The following is a 16277-nucleotide window of genomic DNA, read 5'->3' as shown; positions in this document are numbered from 1 at the left end:
AACCTAACCATTGAATTTGATTCAGTCCTCATATAGTTCAGTTGGTGACCAGATTTACAGAAAGAATTAAGTTCCTGATGGAGGTACCACTGTATTTCCCTGAGCCCTTTTAGTCTTGTCAATTCATTGTCTATTAGCTTGTTTATAAAACACAAAGCAAAATTCAGTTTAACCTGCATTTTAGAAATATTTTTTTTAAATCCATTAGAAAAAAATTATAGTATTTAATGAACTCATGAGCTAATGTATTTCATGAGATTCTGGTCAAGATCATTGGCAACTAAAGTTACAGAAGATTTATAATTGTTATACTAATGCTAACCATATCTGAATATTATATTTCAGATTTCAAAGTGTCTTTGCATGTATAGAAACACAGCGAATTATTGGTTATTGGCTAGTGTTCTAAGTATGCAGATTTTTTTTGTTTTTTACATTTTATGCCTCTCACATACAGAAACACAAAATGTCATGGAAGTATTTTTTGTCAGGTTAATGTTCAGAATAGCATATCAACTATAGACCTAAAGGAGATACAGAGAATGAAGCCCAGAAACATTCAAGTACTATCCTAATGAACCTCCAAATGGAAGAAAATACAGGGAGAGTAACCTAGAAAAGCAATTCTAGAAACTGGTCCTAGCAAAAAGGTCCTTCTCTGTTGTCTCTGGCCCTGCATACAGCTATGTTGTGCTCATGAATTTGCTCATTGTGCTCTTGGAGTGAGGGTACAATTCCCGGTGTTTGTTCAGAGGCCTGGCAAAGGACTATGCCGTGTGCGTATGAACATTAACTCAGCTCACTCTCTCATCTCTTGTTAAGCCATGAACCCAGGAAAACAGTATTATTTTGGAGAGTGTCCTTAGAATTTACAAAAGTTGTATTATTTAAAATAAAAGGTAATCTTCTAAAGTGTCCTGGAAATACCCACCTCGCATGATTCTCTGTAACAGACTTTTGATTGCTGATGTAGCGCATGTCACTTAGGCCTGGTGCCGCATCTTTCATTCTAGGTGTATAGGCTGGGAGGTATCAAGCATCTGGTTGATCTTTTGGACCACAGAGTTTTAGAAGTTCAGAAGAATGCTTGTGGTGCCCTCCGAAACCTTGTTTTTGGCAAATCTACAGATGAAAATAAAATAGCAATGAAAAATGTTGGTGGGATACCTGCTTTGTTACGACTCTTGAGAAAATCTATTGATGCAGAAGTAAGGGAGCTTGTTACAGGTGGGTATGAAATGTGATCCTGTCCTAGAGGAAATGTTGAAAATAATTGAGACCATGGCATTGTATAGTGACATTGTAAAGGGGTTGGGAGGCTCTGGGATTAGGTAATAGATGGGGAGAAAAAAAGAAAATATGAATGCCCACAACTTTGAGGAAGCCTGCGTGTAATTTAATGATTCAGAAGGCATTTGCAGTGCTGCAGTCATCTCTGGAATTATTTATTGTACCTATTAATGTGTAAGTATCAGCTAACAGATGTCTTCTTCATGGAGAGCTGAATACATCAATTTTTATTTTGTATTCCATAGTAAATCTACTTGTTTTAAATAGTGTGGCTCTCCTTTGTTATGAAAATAAAACGTACTTAATGGGTTGGCCCCCTTCCACTTCAGTTCAGACAGTGTCTGAGTGCCTGTTTGTATTCGCAGTCACTTTCTAGGTTCCAGAGCTCTAAAGGTGAACAGAACCTAGTGTCTAAACTCAAGCAGCACTCAGTCTGGGGAAGAGCACAGAGGGTTCTGTGGATGCCAGGGAAATGTGGCACACTCTGTGACTTGGTGAAGGTCATGTTGAGAGTGGGCAAGAAAGTTCTCTGGATGATATGAAACCTAAGTTGACCCAAAAAGGGAACAAGAATCGATGGGTAAACAGAAGTGACATTTGCAGTCACAGCAGAGGCTCAGAACCACATGGGAATTAGCTCCTCCTTCTACAGCAGGAGGGGACTGCTGTGTCAAACTTACGAAAGGAAATCAAAACTAGTAAGAGATGCAGGCCTAGTTTGAGAAACATATTGTGAGGCACTTAATTGCGCTCCATGTGTGATTAAGACACCAGGGCGTGGCGGCCATGCATCCTGCCAGTCAGCAGCAGAGTAGAGGATTGGTGTGAAGGGCACAAGCCTAGTGTCTAGGAGGCCTCTGTAGTCACCAACCTAGTGGTACCAGCTAGAAGTATTACAAGGAGGGATGGGAGTGGAGAGACCATAGTTAGAGAGATAGCCCGTGGCATGAGGGTAGGAAGTGGATGGAGAGGGAGAGACAGGGAGGAGCCAGTGATACGCTGTCTTGGGAGGGTGGACATTGCCCTGGGAACACCTGTGTTCCTGAGTGCTTGGGGTTCAGTAATAATTCTGTAGGCAGATAAATCAATGACAACCTTGTTTAGAATAGAGACCTCAGGGAAAATGCTGAGTATTCATTGGCAGGAAAATGGTTAAATAAATTGCACACAATTTAACCATATGCAAAGCTGAAATAAGCACATCAGAGCTATATAGAGCAACACAGGTAAATCTTGAGAAACATTTGCAGAGTAGTAATCACAGCATGGTACAGTTTGTGTGAAGTCTTTAAATACATAAATGTGATAAATCATTTTTGGATGTACACACATCAATAAAGTTAAAACTTATATTTAGAATGATAAAATAGATTGAGGAAATTGGTTATCTCTGTGAGGGGGAAGAGAAGAAAAATGAATCTAGATCATGTATTCCAGTTCTGTTCCTTTAGAGAAATCTGAAACAAATAAGACAAAATGTTAATTTTGGCAAAGCTAATATGGTGGGTACCTGGACATTTGTTTCATATTTGCTATACTGTTTTTTATGCTTGAAATATTTAATATTAATTTTTAACAACATTTTTTCTAAACTAGTCCCATTCCCCACTGGCTTCCATTATGAAATTGAGAGTTGTGAGTTCTGTCAGCCGTGATTCAGTAACACTTGGGAAGGCAGCAAACCATCCTGCATCTAACGTCTAAAGGGAACCAATTTCTCATAAGCTATAAATGTAGCTTATGAGAAATTCAACATTAGTATCTCCTATTCTATCAAATAAGGTGTAACATTATGTACTAAAACACACTTTACCTGTAGTCTTAACTTTTGGAATGGACTGCTTTATGTATTTGAATATGCCTTAGCACTTACAAATTACACATTCACTTATTAGTAAATATTCTTTCAAAAAGGCATTTAAGGTATTTATCACCTCACACCAAAAAGTAATTTACACATTCATATATATATATATATATGGAAAATTAAACTAAATGGATCAAGGAAAAAAGAATAATGTCCATCCAAAAACTCAACAAAATCCCTGCATTTATGCCCCAAAAATCAAAGCTTCCTGTTAAGGAGGCACAGAGGAGAGTGCTGTTTGCAGTATGAGTATTCGCTTTCTTTCTTTGATCCTTCTTTTCCCCTGACTTTGTTTTTTTTTGTTGTTGCTTTTTTTTTTTTTTTTTGGTTTTTTTTCTCCGGTACCGGGAACCGAACTCACGACCTTGCGCTTGCCAGGCAGGCGCTTTGCCCCTGAGCTAAATCCCCAGCCCCTCCCCTGACTTTGAACTGACTGGGCAATGTCCAAGTTCCCCTCCACTATAACACAGTGCAACCCACAAGGCTGCAGAATGATGTGTGGAGCTCCCTAAGCTAGCAGTGTGCACCAGAGACGGCCTGGCTTAGAAGCACGCTTCGCTCACATTTGACTCCCTTGATGAACTGGCCAGATATTTCATGCCTTGGTCTTTATATGCCCAAGGTGCAGCTTTTTTTCCTTTCTTCTGCCATAATTTCTCACAGAAATAAGATTTTTCTGGATTTTCTTTCAGAGATTTTTTTCTTTCCTAGAAACTGTTACATTGCCTCTCCTAAAATGACCTCAAGGAATTTGTAAAATTTAGGGATAATAGGAAGAAACATACATGACAATTTGGCAGTCTTTTTTTTCATTTGAACATAAATCAGATTAATTTGAATAGAGCTAGACTGAAAGGGTCTTCTGTACTAATTTACCTAGAGCACACCTTGGATTTGAATGCTGGTTTAAATGATTCTCTCTATTGTTTCACCACCCAGTGAGCACACTACTGGTTATTGAGGACACAAGATGTCTTAAGACATGGACCCTGGTCTTGACGAGAGGATATATGAATGTTTCCATTTCAAAAAGATCTAATTCACCAAGAGATGGTATCACTTCTGGGGTCAAACTACAAACAACCTCTGATACTTCTCTTTGGGAAATATCTGCTGGTAACTTTAAGAAGCATTTTTTTTTTTTTTTTTTACCATACTTACAGAGTAGGGGAAATGAAAGAGCTTTAAATTGTAGAATCAGAAGGTTTAAGGAAACCACAAAATTTATTTTGTGCACTAAGCCTTCTAATGCCCGAATCCTCTACACAGACTCCACATGAGCACGGCACACATTTGTACCTTCTGGTACAGTGTACTCATTAGCTTGCGAGTATGAGGCTGAGCAGCAGAGTTGTCCAGAAAGTCATAAGACATTTGTTACGCTTTGGGAAGGCAAGGAGGACAACCCTTTGGGAGCTCATTTTTCCTGTGAATGACTCTCTAAGAATCCCATTCAGGCCTCACTCCAGCCATCCAGACCCCTCCTAAAAAATAAAGTATCCCTAGTCCAAGCCATCCTCAGTTAAGCACATCTGCCCCAAACTTGGCCAGCACCATCCTGTGTGACCAAATCACCCAGAAGTCCTTGTCAGCTTCCCATGTCCTGTAAAACCCCTTAGAAAACATTATCCTTCCAAATTTCAATGTTCTGCCAGTGCCGTCCACAAATAGCATGACCTTGCCCAGCCTTGCCCAATGCTTGGCCTTTCCAGATGTGAAGTTCTTCAGAGAAAAGTGAATCAACTACAGGTCATGAAATGCTTAAATACACTGAATCATTGTATTCGAAATGTTTTATGTTTTGAAGATTTGTCTATACCCTTAAAACTAGGTGTTCTGTTATTCTTAATATTGAGTAATTCAACCCAATTATTAATCCAAAGTCGTCTTTCTCATTATCTTCTTTATCTCACTTTGACAATTTTTAAGGTTCTTCAGTGAAGAAATTTTAATGTTCTTTTCAAAAAGATGTTTTGCCTTTCTTTTAAAAATAATAATTGCCTGAGGCCTGTATTTTTGGCCACATCTTTATTTTTAAGGGGGAAAAATACTTTTGGCCAAGTGTACTTTCCCAAGACAGTATGGCTGTCATTGTTAATTAAAACAGTTCTCTAATGTATTAACACAGTTCTTGTGTTTTATTGTTTTGAACATTTTCCATACTGAAACTAATGAGCTTTTAGTTTAGAAATTTCTGATACATGAGAGTGCTTTGGGTAATATTATTCTCAAGGGGCTTTTTGCTGCTATTTTGTTTAAAGTTGAAAGCTGCATTAAGCATGATTATTCCCCAGTTTGCTTGCACATGAATGTCTTCTAGGCCACAAAGTATGCAATGGAAATGGAAACATCTTGTCACTAGAAAAGATATGTTGAACTCATTTGTTCAAAATTATTAAGTAGTATTTCTAAGCTAGAAAATAAGGAGTTTCTTGTTATTGAACACCCTGAAAGCATCATCTTTTAAAACTATAGAAATGAAAGATTCCCTCATAGAATCTGGAGGCCTGCTTTTTGATGTACTGCGTGGACCACAACTTCCACACTTTTATTCCTTTCTATTAACACCAGTACTAAGTACCAAAAAGACTTTGTTCACAGAACATCTATATTCATATTCCTTCCAATTTAGCAAGTGATTATTCATCCATATGGCTATGGAAAATACTACTACAGTTTATTTTGAAGTCTATGGGTATCCACAATAGATTCTACATATTATGCAGAACATGAAATTGGGCGGATGTCTTTCCTGATCATTAGCTCTATATTTCTGATTAGGTGATAATATGAAAATGATAGCTGTACCCTAAGGAAAAGTAGAACCAGGCAAAGATTTAGCAGACATAGTACTTTCTGACAAGACTTGGGCTTATGTAGTATAAAAAGGAAGAGCTTAGTGGACATAAATTCAGCCTTTTGAGCTATTACTTGCTGTTACAGGGTGAAACAGTTTACTAAACATGCCCCATTGGCCTAATTAACATGCCTTCTAATCAGTCATTTCTGCTGTGGTCTAGGGAAAGGGTGATGGCTTATTATTTTCCATCTTGCTTTTGTGGACCACTAGAGCTGTTGAGAGTTGCGTGGGTTCTTTTCAGAAATCTAACAGTATCCCTTCCCATTTCCAAGCCAAAATCATTTGGCTCACTTTTATAAAATAGTAACAGATCATGTTCATCCCCCTTCCCTCCTACTCCCTGTCCCTGTGTCTCCCTCCCTCTTTCTCCTTCCCCTCTTCGTCCCTTCTTCCTTCCCTTCCCTTCCCTTTCCTACTCCCTGTCCCTGTGTCTCCCTCCCTCTTTCTCCTTCCCCTCTTCGTCCCTTCTTCCTTCCCTTCTTTCCTCCTTCCCTCCCTGTTGATCTCTATCTCTCCTTTTTTTCTCCTCCCTCTCTCCTTCTATCTGCTAAGCACTTCAAAGTAAAAATTAGTATTGAGAAATAAAATAACTACTTATTAAAAGTTTAGTTGGTAGTAAGCCAAAAACAGTTTAAGTAGACTAACTTGATTCATAGAGAACTTTGAACTGGAAAGGTCCCTAATAAACTCCCACTTTGAAGCCACCCTCTCCTTATTACAGATACGAAACTGAGATCCAGGCAGCGCAGGTGGATGAATCTCTGGCAGCCTCTGACATACAGGCTCAGGTTCCTTCTTCCCTAACCTGGCCTCTCACCAGGCCACTGAGGAGAACAGAGCAGGAGCAAATCTAGGATCCAAATGCCTGTTTTCAAGTGTCATTTCCCTGGTTCTTTGAAATCACCACGAAAAAGACAAAATAAAATACCCTACACTATCCTTAACTCTCTGAACTGTACTCAGCATTATAGAGAAATACTGTTGGCCTTCACTACAGTACAGTCACATCAAACTAATGTGAGACATAAATGTAAAGCTTCAACTTAACTGAAATGCAGTTGTACTCTTGCATTCTACAATGTATAATCTAGTGTGAAAAGATGCAACCTTGTAAGGTCAATATGACAATATTTTGAGCATAGGTTTCCAAATGCTGGACAAAAGGAAGTAGTGAAGAAGAGAGATTCAGTGCACTGAATTTCCCGGCCAAAGTGAGGCCTGAAAATGCCCATACTCTCTGGGTAGACCAGATAGCCTGTGAATGTGAAGAAACTAGAGGAACATGAAGAAAATCTGAATTGAACTTGTCCAAGAGATCCCAGGGAAGGTCCCTCAAGTGCTTTGTACTTTCTGAGCCTAATGACTTAGGGGACTTTTGTCTCTGAGCTCCTGCTGGCAGCAGACAGGCTGACGATTAAGTGCAGTTACAGATGAGTATGGGTCATGAAATTCAGTTGTTGAATACATGAATTCAGTGACTTTCTGGGTAAATATCTGTTTTCTTGTTTGGTTGTTTTTTTAAATTTTATTGATGTATCTTTGCCGTGCATAATGACTACATCCATTGTAAGGGGTTGGTATATGTATACAACACATCTTAATTCTTTTTACATCCTCTTCCCCTCCCTCTTCTCCATCTCTTGGTCCCCTTGACTCTTTGATGGTATAAATGACCTGATTTTTTGTAGGACATTAGAGTAACCCGAGGAACAAGGGTGGTGGACCCACTGCCTGCACTGCCATTGCTGCCTCAGAACAACTCACTGATTTCTTTGTATGTAATCTGTTCCCTTTTGCTAACTCCTGTAATAGAAGGAACCATCCTTTATTTGCCTTATGGGCAATTCTCAGCCAGCATTTCTGAATTATAAGCTTATTTATTTTCTATAGATTTCCAGGGAACATAGGACTATATAACTGCCTGGTCATTAATCCTCTCACTATACCCAAGAAGTGATAAAAGTACCTAAAATAAAAGAGACTGTGTTGAGATGCAAATGAGATTCTGAAAATGGATTTCTAAAATTGATAGATTTTTTTCAAAGGTTCTATTATCCCCCTTTGTGCCAACAAAATCTCAGAACATAGGTTAGCACTTGTGTTCTGTAAAGACACTATGTCATTCATCACCCATGTCATTCATCTGGGGAGCAATTTGAACAGCAGGAGCAAACCCCTTCAAATTACTAGTGTAGATGGGGCCCTGCCCTGTGCAGCTGCTGCTCCAGCCCTCACAGCTCCCTCCTGGAAAGCACCTCCCCTCAGATCACCTGCGCACCCTCTCACTGCTGCTGCTGCTGCTGCTTCAACCTGAGACCACGACGCCCTCTCAGCACTGCAGCTGAGCCTGGGTGAGTTCTCTGGTGCCTGACAGGAAATCCCAAGGAGCACTGAGCAGGGAAGGTCCTGCCATTCTGGGTGGGCCAGGAGCACTGCCCATTGCCTAGAAAGCCAGAGAGGCCAGCCAGGGGTTGCAGCCAGCAGGCCTAGCGGTTCAGGAAGGAGGAAGACATGCCTGGTGCCCGTAGGCCAGGAATGGCACTGCAAGTTCAGGGGCTCAGGCAGCCACTAGACAAACTTTTGGAACCTCCTGTGCCATGGCTTATTTTCCTCAGAATTTATCCAGAGAGACATTTTTCTGTAACTGAAGACAGTGCTTTTGTCCCTCTCTTATAATAATCTCTTTTCCCTCATTTCATTTCCATTTCATTTGTAATTTGTTTGTGGATCATAGTCATGGTAGAAAGCTTGAGCTATTAGCCTGAAGCCACAAACAGCAGACATTTTTAATAGCACTGCTCTCTCCCTGCTACCCCTTCAGTTTCCCCATTTCTGTTAACAGCACAATATTTTCAAATGTATGAAAGGTATTCACTCATTTTTAAACCCACCCTCAGTCCATATCAGGCTCTAAATTCTCATCACAAGCATTCCCCCTTCTCCATCCCCTCACCTTACTCCTTCACCTCTGCCCCTCTTGGTCTGTTAGCCTCACTATCATTCCTGAGGTAACGCCTGTGCCAGCATTTCAAATCTCATTTGCCAGTCCCAATCTGCTATTCTCATGCCTACTTTGCAGGACGGCCCAACCCCCTCTGCTGCTGTTCCTCCCTCAGGTTTACAGACTGCCCTAAGAGCTACCCCACCCACACCTGCTTCTTCCTTGCCTCATCCTTCCCATGGCACCTCAAATATGGTGGTGTGCAGTTCTACCAAACAGAAACTCCATACTGTAAAAACTGTCCAGGGAGAGATAGCATGGTATCATGCAAATGTGGAGTTTGAAGCCAAATGGACTTGTTTCCTTCCAGCTCTACACCTCCAGCCAAATCACCTCTATCAAATACTGGCTTCCCCGGTGATAAGCAATACCTGCTGCTTTGTATGTATGAGGAGGTATGGAGTACCTGGCACACAGGATATTGGGGCCATGCTTAATGTTTTTCCTACCCTTTGCCACAAATGCTTTCCGTTGTAACTGTTTGTTGTAAGACATCCTAAGAGCAGATGCCTCGCCTGTGTGTTTGTCTCAGAAAATGGCACCAAACAAATGTCTCTACCAGTGCTGTCCAATAGAAATACACGGTGAGTTGCACATGTAATTCTAGATTTCCTAGTAACTAAATAAGAAAGAAAACACAACAATGTAATTTACTTTAATAATGTACTTTATTTAACCCAATGGTTTGAAGGTATTATGTCAACTTCTAATCAATATAAAAACTAATGTTCATAATCTAGCATGTATTTTACACAACTCAGTTTGAATTAGCCACATTTCAAGTGTTCAGTAGCCATCTGTGGCTACCATATTGGATGCCACATGTCTATACAGGTCAAGTGTTCCTTATACAAAATGACTGGGGTTAGAAGTGCTTCAAATTTTGAATTTAGAGTTTTCCAGATTTTGGGTTATTTGTACAGGCTTTACAGATTTTGGAGCAATTTGGATTTTCAAATTATAGATGATCAATCTGTACTTGGGTAGAGGCAACAGGAATTAATAGGTATAAATTATATAAATTTAAGACTGGCAGGGCATTGCAGATGGCCATATTGTGACAGGATGTAGTCACTATAGCATCTTAACCTTACTCTCTTCCCAAGACAAAGAACAGAAGTTTAGGAAAACCCCACTGGAGGTTAGTAGAGAACTTTACAGATAACTGCAAAGAGAGGGAGTACAGGTATGCTTTCGCTACATCCTGAGTGTTTCAGCCAGGGACGGTGTGAGAAATAATCCTGGAGGTCCATGCTAGAAGGAGACAGGGACTCTCAGATCAGAGGTCCACCTACCTTGTTATCAACAGATTGTAGGTATGCAGTCTACAGCCCTGATGATGCCATATTTGTACTATTAATCTAATATTTCTACCTCTGTTTTTCAAGAATGCTCATGAGGTGGGTGTGCATGACACCAGCACCAAGCCCATAGTTGCACAGTTGCCAGAAGATCATTCTTACCAAACAGCGTTCTGTACCTCAGAGAGCTGGCGCTGGTTGAGTAACTTTTCAGGACACTTGCTTTGTCCCAGGACGGTGGGACCAAGTCCTCCTCATCTGTTATCTTCTTTAATATTCTGCACACCTCTGAGGCTCGCGTAGTTTTACTTACCCTGCAGACATCTTTTGAAACATCATGACTGAAACAGACCACAAGAACAGACACTGAGAAAGCATGTGCCTTGTGAAAGCAAATCCAAGGGCACATGGCTGGGGATATTTAAAGCATACTGTTAATTTATGGGCTATTATTTTTTCTTTTGGCAATGTCTACAGATGTTTGCGGTTTTTTTTTTTTTTTTTATATAAATAGGAAACAGAACATGAATTGAGTGCTATATTAAAATGAATGATTTCGGATTGTGTTTTATTTCAGAGAAAAAGTGTAGGCTGTTGTGTATGTATGCTACCAAAGAAATTGCACTTTGTTGTTAGGTTTTTAATGCTCTTTTATAAATATAGTTTTCAAATAGTTGCTATTGTTTTAATTAATCAGTAAAATCAGCTTCTAATTTGACTATAAACTTATCAGTTGGCCATTAGAATAGCTATAAAGCTAGTTTAAATGAGAGCTCTTTAGAAATTCTACAGCCTAGGATTTATGTAAAACAGCAGTTTAATTACTTTTTCATTCTTTCTTGGGGAAACAAACTTTCATCTCCTATGGCAGTATTTCATTGTGCTTATTGGCTACTCATAATCATATGTACTTTTTCCCATGGTAGAGAATAAACCGTGTTTTTTTACAATAATATCCATAAGATTTCCTAATATTTTCTTAATTAGTACACATGTATTCATAGTCCTCACAGCAGTTAATTTATGTTAAATTAAATAAAATCTCAAGCTTCCCAAACAAATTATAGTTTATTTTTTAACTTTTTCTTTGAGAACCAGGACTTAATAGAATGTGGTGCTAAATATTTTTGAAGCAGATTTTACATTAGGATATCAGAGCTAGAGGTTCATCAAGCTGATGGAGGATACTGACCCCACAGCTCTCCATTTTCTCATCAGACTTGCTACCTCTGGGAGTAGGTCTATTTTCTATTCATTACTCAGGGCCCTCGCAAGACTCTTCCTGACCCATTAAATAAAACCCTAGACAAAGTGGCGAGAACCATGTTTTATTACTTCTTTAGTGAGGGAAGTGCACAGGTATTATTAGCTAGTCATATAGTGCTTTTTACTTAGAGTCAAAAACCCAAATTAATCACATCCGTATCTAAGACTTTTAAGTTTAATTGAACCTTTTTCATCCAGTATTTGTTGATCAGAACTAGTTACTTTGCACTTTACAAAACCTTATTTTTTTAGATTGAAAGTATGAAAGAAAAACCAATGTCTTAAGGTTTTCTTCAGTGTTGGAAGTGGCTAGTCACATCCCCACCCAGTGTTGTAGCTCTTTGTGTTACATGTAAAGTGCAAGACCAGAGGGGTGATAAAGCTACCATTGTGTGGGTCTCTTGAATGCCACATACTTAGCCAAAATAGAACCTTTCCTATTTTCTGCTCAAGAATAACTGACCTTTTTAACTGCAGAAATGAAAGCTGGAATTTCAAAGGCAGACTGGTTTTATGATCAATAAGTCATCTCACTTAACCAAAAGATACCTGCTCAGCTGGTCTGCTGAATGGTTACATTTTTAAAACAATTTCATACATATAATTTGGCAGCTGTGCTCCTTTCTGTTTTACAGTCTCAGGGATGAGGCTCTGGCCTGTTCTAACTCTTCTGTTCCTCTTGTCCCCGTAGCTGAGGTAGTGGTCAGCCTGAAGGGCAGCAGTGCTGTGCTGACAGATGCTGTTAAAGATCCAGGACCCTCTCCCTACAGTTACAGACTCTTTTGCAGGTGGAAGCCTATTTCCCCTTCCCTTCTTCCTCCCATCTCCTAACCCTACATGTGAATACTCAGTTTTAAAAATGGCACAAAAGGGTGGTAATACCTGTAAGCTAAGTCTAACAGGCAGAAAATAAAACAAAAATCTGCAAATACAGACTCTAAAGTGAATCCACAAACAAATATATTGGAGCAACTGTTTTGTTACCTGCCTACTAAGTATAGCAAAACCTAAAGGGATGGATACTAATCTGTAGCTCCTCCTTACACTTTCTTAGTGAAACTTAAATTAAAATTGAGATATATAAGCATTTGTCATCCTTTTTTAAAAAAAATCAACATGTAGAATTTCAAGCCTGTGACATAATCAGTTGGAAAACCTAATTCATTTCGGGCATCTAGATTCTAAAATATCATATGTGAAGTACACAGTACTTTGCACTGAATAAAGCCACAGCAAATAGTACTATGTTTATGTTGATTTATGAATATTTATACTATGTCCAATCCCAAGTAAATACAGTGGCTAATGGTCTGACATAGAACTCTACTGGTCTTTTTGAATGCCTGAGAAGAGGACAAAAAGAGCAAGATTCTAGAACCAGCACAGAAAAGCAAGGGACTCACTCCTCAAGATGGGGCATACTCTCTTCCCAGAAGTAGGTCTGAGAAGTACCCAGGTTCAGAGGCAAAAGCAACAGATTACAAATTTTCCTGTCAGCTGTGAGAGTAATTTTCAGCATCAGCCCAGACTCAGGATGCCGAAGAACCACCCCCTCACTAGGCATGATCATGATTTAACCTGAAGTTTATAGCATGGGTTTAACTTCTGTGTAAAGTTTAACTGGCTTTATATAGCCAGCCGTCCACATTCTGCATCTACAGAGTCAGCCAGCTGCACATCAAAAAATATTCAGGAAAACAGAAAGAGAAGGTATACAACACAAAAATAAAAGCACAAATAAAAAACATGGCATAACAAGTATTTTGAGTGTTTACATTGTATCAGGTACTATAAATAATCTAGAGTTGACCTAAGATCTATAAGAGAGTGTGCAAAGGTTACGTGGAAATGCAGCATGTGCCGTTTTATACAAGAGGCTAGAGTATTTGCAGATTTTGGTATCTATAAGGAAACCTGGAACCAATCACCCGTGAAAAAGCAACTATATTATCTAATTTTATATTGATAGCCTCTAATATGATAGGTTTTACTTTCCATAAGCCTTGCCTTGCAGCTAACTTACTGGAATGTATTTACTCCAAAGCAGAAAGTAACTTATTGAAATGAAGCTCCCCACCCCCATGAACTGAATTTTGTGAGGTGAGGAACTTGAAAGGCCTTGACAGAAAGAGAATTGCACCAGTGGCATTAGGAGTCATGTTACAGAATTGTCAGCAGGGGAGGTTAGGAAATGATACTTTCCCTATCGGTGGTTTGTGGGCCACATGCTGCCACTGTGGCTGGCTGGTGCCACCTGGTAGTCCCACTGGTATCCTGGCTTGAGTGTGGTTGGTCTCATTACCAGACAATGTTAAAACCACATTTGTGATGGTTTCTATCATCCATCTTGCTATGCCTCGACCACTCTTTGGTCTTCTCTCCCTTTTCCTGCTATGTGGTCAGGACAGACCAATGAAGAACTGTTTCTCATGCTTAGGTCTTTACTTGTCCTGATTCTGAACTAAATTCTACTCTCATGCAGTGCCTTCCCCCTCTTTAAGGGAGAACAGTCCAGGACTAGAGATACAGGCCACTGCAGGGACTGAGGTCCTGACAGGCTGTAGTGGTAGAGTAAGAGAGAGAAGGGGGAAAGTCCTAGCACAGGGGACCACAGGGAAACGAAATTAACAAGGTCAGAAATCAAAGCTAAGAGGAACCTGGTGGGCCCAGGCGCAAAGGAGAACCCAGGGCCAGGACAGAGCTCAAGCACTGGTGCTACCACTGCCTCTGCAGCAGGTAGGAAGACCCAGGAAGTGCTGATCCTCTCCATGTACAGTCAGGGCATTGTTTTATTCACTTTAGTTCTAGCCATTTGCTTTCATCTCTCCTCTGTCTGCAAAGGAAAGAGCTCCTGGTTGCCCTTTTATAGCTCCTTTTTTACAACATGCCTGTAGAGGGCTGAGCAGGCAGTTTACAGGTTGGCACCATGGGTTACAATACACTGGAGCTGCCATTTACAAGTCTCATCTCTCTCCAGTGCTCTTGATCAGTCGCATTGGCAAGCCTGACTCGCTCCCATGTACTTGGGCCGATTTTCCAGCTCTGTCCTCTCCACAGGGCCGCGGCATATTTGTATTGATAGTCGTGAAGGCACTATAAAGACAGCTGAGCAGCTTGCCAAGGATCCGTGGATCAGGAGTGTGGAACTCTGAGAGGCTTTAGTGCTCAGAAAAGCATCTGCACCATCTCCTCTACCTCTTTCTTCTCATTCAGGAAAACACACCAGTGTGAAGATAGCATTAGGGTAGAAGCCAGTCTCCAACTTGCTCTAATTTCTACATGAACAATTATTTGAAAATGTATGTGTTCTAACAATAATTGATCCCATCTTATAGTTAACACCCAAATGAAGACCCCATGATATGCTAAACAGTTTAAATGACACTCTAATAATAATAATAATAATAAGCTAAATTATTAATTAATAATAAGCTAAATTTAAGTCTCCTGTCCTAGAAATCCTGATACAAACTACGAACTATGGGTGTGGGTTTTTTTGGGTTTTTGTTTTGTTTTGTTTTGTTTTGTTTATTGGTCTTTTTGAGACAGGGTTTCACTATGCACTTCAGGCTGGCTTTGAACTCACAGCAATCCTCGTGCCTCAACCTTACAGGCATGAACCGCCTCACCCAGTAGTTTTTTTTTTTTTTAATGACAGTACCTTATACTCCTAAAACTCTTATCAAGGAGATAGAAATGTTTAAACTTTATCCAAATAAGGAGAAAGAACCAAATATAACAATTTTCCATGCAGTAAAGTTATTGAAAGTTATTGGAAGTAGTATATTTGTTTGAACTTCCTAGAAGTAAAAGTAACTAAGTGAAAGTTGATAAAAACTAACAATCCAGTCTTTCTAGAGCATAAATTTTTTCCAAGTCTTACCTAAATTCTAAAAATAGTTTGTCATACAGCCACTGAATATAAAGGACCATGCAATGAATAATAGTTTTATAAAATGCAGATACATTATGTGTTGACCATTACTTGAGTTGCTCCCCTCCCTCTGCAGAGTAAATCTAATTGACTGTAAAAATCAGTTTTCCAGCCTGATAGATACTGAGGCTTTAAAATTTCAAAGTGAGTCATAAAACTTTGGAATAATGCAGTCAGAAAACAGGTATGTTCGCTCAGTCCTTACGAAACGTGCCTCCCACACTGATTGCGAATATGAGCCCTAGATTAGGTTTGGGACAGAGTGAGTTCATATCTGTTAGGGCTGATATGTTTGTTTCTTCCCAAAAGCTGCAGGATCTCTCGCTGATGACTTAATTTTTGAAATTTCAATTTTTAGGAGTTCTTTGGAATTTATCGTCATGTGATGCCGTAAAAATGACAATCATCCGAGATGCTCTCTCCACCTTAACAAACACTGTGATTGTCCCACATTCTGGGTGGAATAACTCTTCTTTTGATGATGATCATAAAATTAAATTTCAGACTTCACTAGTTCTGCGTAACACGACAGGCTGCCTGAGGTAAATTCTTCTTTCTGTGATTTTATATATAATTAACTCTGTGATTAAATAACGTGTCCTAGGTAGCTTGATTACAGGAAGAGTTTGTGTTAGTAGCTTCTGAGTTTCGAGTTTGACTTCACAGTTTAGGCCATTGTAAGAAAAACATGAGCACAGACTTGTGGGCCTTAAAGAGGCTGTCTTATGAATGAGTCTTCTAGGAATTATGCAGGTTGG

The 16277-nt window shown here is 39.6% G+C and overlaps 1 protein-coding gene across 8 annotated transcripts in view; it reads left to right on the top strand.

The window, feature by feature from the left end:
* The window catches only part of Pkp4 (plakophilin 4), a gene marked incomplete at its 5' end in the record, with an annotated part of 214815 nt that overhangs the window by 178952 nt on the left and 19586 nt on the right, over positions 1 to 16277 (top strand). For 5 of the 8 annotated variants that reach the window (XM_013518711.1, XM_013518710.1, XM_013518712.1 and 2 more), the window contains 3 exon segments: positions 1014 to 1227; positions 4097 to 4273; positions 15878 to 16061. In XM_013518711.1, the coding sequence (XP_013374165.1) occupies positions 1014 to 1227; positions 4097 to 4273; positions 15878 to 16061 (575 nt within the window). 8 annotated transcript variants of the gene reach the window in all.

This window comes from Chinchilla lanigera, unplaced genomic scaffold, assembly GCF_000276665.1.
Source record: "Chinchilla lanigera isolate Chin_1 unplaced genomic scaffold, ChiLan1.0 scaffold00048, whole genome shotgun sequence".
Classification (NCBI taxonomy): domain Eukaryota; kingdom Metazoa; phylum Chordata; class Mammalia; order Rodentia; family Chinchillidae; genus Chinchilla; species Chinchilla lanigera.
This window is presented reverse-complemented; position numbering and strand designations above follow the sequence as displayed.